The sequence below is a fragment of the Impatiens glandulifera genome, chromosome 1 (assembly GCF_907164915.1).
Source record: "Impatiens glandulifera chromosome 1, dImpGla2.1, whole genome shotgun sequence".
Classification (NCBI taxonomy): Eukaryota; Viridiplantae; Streptophyta; class Magnoliopsida; order Ericales; family Balsaminaceae; genus Impatiens; species Impatiens glandulifera.
Window position 1 is genome coordinate 9,606,972 of NC_061862.1, and position 4,923 is coordinate 9,611,894.

The following is a 4,923-nucleotide window of genomic DNA, read 5'->3' on the forward strand; positions in this document are numbered from 1 at the left end:
ATTGATAAAGAAATGGATAAGACTAAATAAGTTATTCAAATAATCTACCTAGCCTCTAGGATTTTGGTTTGGCTTAGCTTGAAGCATGTGAATTGAAGGGTGGTGGGGATCTTACATCTCTTAAGTTAATTCGACGTGCTCAAAAGTCATAATCTCACATTTAGTGGATTATTTATTTATTATTATTTTCTGATTTATTTTAAATTAGTATAAACTTTTTCTTTACAATATTTCATTTATATTAAGAAATGACTTTTACAATGTCATAACAAATATAATTATATAAATCACATTATTATCATAAAATTCAATAAAAATACTAATTTAATTTTGTTAATGATTTTATAAAATTATATTATATTTAATAAATCTAACATAAAATATATTCATAGTATAAAATAAAATAAGAACTTAATTTTTGTTTGGTTATAACACTACAAACACAACACTAAATTTCATACATCTTATTTCAAACTCTACAATTTATGACTACTTATACAAAACTATATTTTTATTAATGGTTTTAACTTATTATATATGTGTTATTTATATATACATATATATATATAAATAAATAAATATACTTATCACTAATTTTACTAAATCAATAAAAAGTTTTGACTATTAATTATCTAAAAATTCGATAGTTAAAATACTTAATTTATTAAAATTTATTAGTTAAATTAGTGAAATTGATATTTTATTAGTTAAATTGATATATAATAAATTAATATCATTTAAAATCATGGATCCAATCTCTTACCATAAAAACCCTAAAGTGTAATGTTTGTAAATAAAAATGTACTAAATATCAATTAATCTTAATTATTTAATCTTTATTTGACAATTTGCTCTATATATATAATTTATATTGTTTGATTTAATTGAGTAGTATATTAAAATATTAATTCTTTGAAAACTCCCTTAAACCCAACATTGACAATCATCCTAGAAATAAAATTTAAAAAGGTTCTTACATATTTTAATATCAAAATTTGATATATATATGATATATATAATATAAAATAACCCATAGAAAAATCTATTGAGATGAGTTGGTGAGATATGAGAGGAGAAATATTCAATTCAAGGAAATCTTTAGACTCAACAAGTTATCTTATTGAAAAAGTACACATTAATTTGATTTTTACTTTAAAACAATTGGCAAATATATATTATTATTTATTTTTTCAAAAGAAAAGAAGAGGAGAGAGAGAGAAAAGAAGAGGAGAGGAGAGAGAGAGAGTGCTTCGTTTTCGTGTCTTCTGTGTCATATGATCCCGGTCTTCCCCAATCGAAAAGCAAAGAGAAAGAGTTAAGCGATTCCTATATAGGGTTGGACGGTTACGATATATAGATAGATGAAATGTAAAAGGGGTTTTAGTTTTGTTTTGTAATAATAATACGAGAATTCATCAAACTTTTCCTTGTGCTTCGTCCGTTTTCCGCCAACAAGCAAGCAAGCAAATTCTTCCTTGACTGGGGGAGAAAGAAAGAAAGAAACTTTCTTCATTTTCTTGAGAATTTCAACATCTTCTTCCCCCCCCAAATAAAGGGTATAAATTTCACGAAGAAGACGACCGACGACCGACGAACGACGGGTAGCCAGGGAAGAAGGATTATTACTTCTTTCTCTCCTCCTCTAGCTATATCTTCGCTGCTTTTAGTCAAAAATAGAATCCTAGCTAATAGACCGACCCATATTCGATTCTCCAATATCCTCATCTCCAATAAATCCCGACACTCGCTCCCCTTGCCCCTTTGTATTATTCTCTTCTCGTCGTGGTGGGTTTCTTTTCTGTTTCTTCCTTCTTCTTCTTCTTCTTTCCAAGGTGGGTCAAGAGAGAGAGAAGGAGAATCTGCGAAATTTCTCTCTCACCCCCCCATCCCCCCGTATCTCGCTCTCCAACATGATCGCTGAAACAGAGTCGGCGCAATCAAACCTCGAGCGCTTCCTCGATCGCACAACGCCAGTTGTCCAATCGCAGCTCCTTCCTAAGGTTTGGTTTGATGATGGATCATATTTAATAATTGATGGATCACAGATATTCACATTCTTTCTGGGTATGTTTAAAATTGACCGTATTTGTAAAAAAACAATTTCAGAGTGAGATCAGAAATCTAAACAAGCTCTGGAATCCATGGGGTAGAGAGAATGTTGAATTCTTCAGACTTTCCGATCTTTGGAAAAGGTATGACGAATGGAGCGCTTATGGCGCTGGAGTTCCAATTGTTCTTGACACGGGCGAAACCCTTATTCAATATTACGTCCCTTATCTATCTGCAATCCAGATCTTCATCAGCAATACAACCCGAAGGTAAAAACAACAAAATTCTCTTAAATAAAAACTCTGCTGTTAATAATTATTAATGATGATGTTATATTATTATTCTTAGGGAGGATGTTGAGTGGGTTAGCGAGACGAGAGGCGGGTCTTTGAGCGATTCATTCAGCGAGGACAGTGAGAGCGAGAAAGTGTCGACAAGATGGGACGGGTGTTCGTCTGAGGAAGAAAATGGTAGCATTTTGCATTTGAATGACAGATTGGGATCTCTCTATTTTCAGCTCTTTGATATATCAACCCCTTATTCTAGAGTACCTCTCAAAGATAAGGTAACCTTAATTCATTCATCTTCCGATTGATTGATTGATTGATTGATTGATTGAAAAGGGAATTTTATGATCATCATTTGGTGGGTTCTTTTTTGAAAAGTTTTTTTTTATTATTATGTGGGTTCAGATCTGTGGACTGGCTGAGAGATACCCTGGATTGATGAACTTGAGAAGTGTGGATCTTTCGCCAGCTAGTTGGATGGCTGTGGCCTGGTCTCTTTCTCTCTATATATCTATATCATAAATCATGATCATGATCATGATCATGATCATCATCAGCAGCTAATTAGAAATGGAAGATTTATGTTTGATTTGTGAAATATTAACATTTGGTTAGGTACCCAATATACCATATTCCGATGGGAAGAACAATAAAGGATTTGTCGACATGCTTCCTCACATATCACACGCTTTCATCTTCTTTTCAAGGTAATATATTCTATAATTTATATCATTGTCATCTTTGTTCTGTGTTTGGGTTGGGTTGTGCTGGGGAATCTAATTAAGTAGTGATTGTCTCAATCTGCCTGTTATGTCTCTATTTAGATAGGGATGATGATGATGAAGATGATGATGAATTGGGGAGTGGGATGAAAAGGAAGATGATGATGATGAAGAAGAAGAGAAAGGAAGGGGAAGGTGAAAGGGAAAGGCATGAAGTAGAAGAAGAAGAAGGTGTCCGTTTATCTCCGTTTGGATTGGCTACATACAAGATGAAAGGGGACGTTTGGGCAACAGGAAGGGACCAGGAGAGGCTGTTTTCCTTGGTGAGCGTGGCTGATTCATGGCTCAAACAGCTTAGGGTTCAACACCATGATTTCAACTACTTCTTGGGCTTTCGTCATAATACTAATAGTAATAGTAACAACAACAATAACATGAAAAATAATAGTAGCAGCAGCAACGGCTAATTCTGATTGTGAAGATGAAGAAGAGTTTTGCTGACACAACACACACATGATGACCAAGCAAGATGTTGATCTGATGACGAGAACAACAATCACAACAACAACTACCCAGATTCTTGAGGAGGACCGGTTTGTGGAGACCATTTTTGGGGGATGTTTTTAAGGTTTCCTTTCTTTCTTGATGCCCATTTGCAGTGACGACTGAATGAACACGAATGAGTTGGTCCCATTTTGTTTCTTGTTGAGTTTTGTTCATATTTTCAAATGATATTTCATTCACCACCATCATAATCATCATGTAAGTAGTAGTACTATGAAAGGAAATTGAAATACAATCTGACTACTACTACTAATACTTACATAGATAGATAATACCATATATACCATACATGTTTCTATCTCTTCTTTTCCTTTTTTGTGTTCACCAAACAGATCTTAAATGAATGCAGTGCCCATTATTGGAACAAATAAGTAAAATACATAAAGATAAAGTTGAATTAACAGATTTAGAGCATTAGTCACCCTTCATTTATGAGCACTGATTTATATAACATCTCATTATGGGGTCAAATGAAATGAACAAGGAACCCTTTTCCCACCTCCACATTTATCTTATCTGATCAAATGAAGAATGGACCCTTTTCCCACCTCTCAATCATTAAAAAAGGAAGAAAATAAAAATGATCATTTATCTAATTCTTTATTTTCAATCTTTAAATGAAGTTATTTGACCTATTTCTATAGACAATTACAAATGAAGTTTGATGATAATGATGATGAAGAAGAAGTTAATTATCAGAACAAAACAAGGCAGTAAATTACAAAGCAGAATAGAAAAAGGGATAATCTATCCAATGACCTCTCTATCTCCACCAAGTACCTTGATCTTCCATTTCCATATGAGTTTGGATCACGATTACTTATTGAATTCCCAAACATCCTCTCATAAATCATTTCTCCATTCATTCCCCCCGCCACTAAAAAGGGATCAGAGTTATGTTGCCTGTGTTGTCGACATGGGTTTGGACGATGAGATGATGATAAAGAACAAGAAGAAGGTCTTGGAGGGATTTTAGGACGACAAAGTTGTTGTTTTTCATGATGGGTTTCATTTCCTCTCCCCGCCGCGTAAAGAGGGATCAACCTTCTCTCTGAAACCTCAGCTTTACAAACTGGGCATTGTTTCTCATTGCTGCTTTCCAAATGAATCCATTTGTAAATGCATTTCCAGCAATAGAGATGACCACAGATTGTCACCACTGCATCTTGAACTGGATCTAGACAGATATTGCATTCAAACCCACCACATGCTTCGTTATTCACATCTTCTCTGCATTTTGATTTATTACCATACTCATCATGTGCAAGCACAGACCCTTCAAAGGAATACTTATCATCCAT

General features: G+C 33.7%; 2 protein-coding genes across 2 annotated transcripts; one reads left to right on the top strand and one right to left on the bottom strand.

Annotated features, from left to right (window-relative positions):
* Positions 1 to 1,215: 1,215 nt before the first annotated feature.
* Positions 1,216 to 3,926, top strand: LOC124922708. Its single transcript, XM_047463420.1, has 6 exons — positions 1,216 to 2,000; positions 2,107 to 2,318; positions 2,398 to 2,614; positions 2,742 to 2,827; positions 2,952 to 3,043; positions 3,161 to 3,926. The coding sequence occupies exons 1-6, from the start codon at positions 1,911 to 1,913 to the stop codon at positions 3,523 to 3,525; spliced, it is 1,062 nt and encodes a 353-aa protein (XP_047319376.1). The 5' UTR covers positions 1,216 to 1,910; the 3' UTR covers positions 3,526 to 3,926.
* Positions 3,927 to 4,317: 391 nt separating this feature from the next.
* LOC124942227 (E3 ubiquitin-protein ligase RMA1H1-like) lies at positions 4,318 to 4,923 on the bottom strand. The gene has a single exon (XM_047482724.1). It carries the CDS (start codon positions 4,921 to 4,923, stop codon positions 4,318 to 4,320), a length of 606 nt encoding a protein of 201 aa, XP_047338680.1.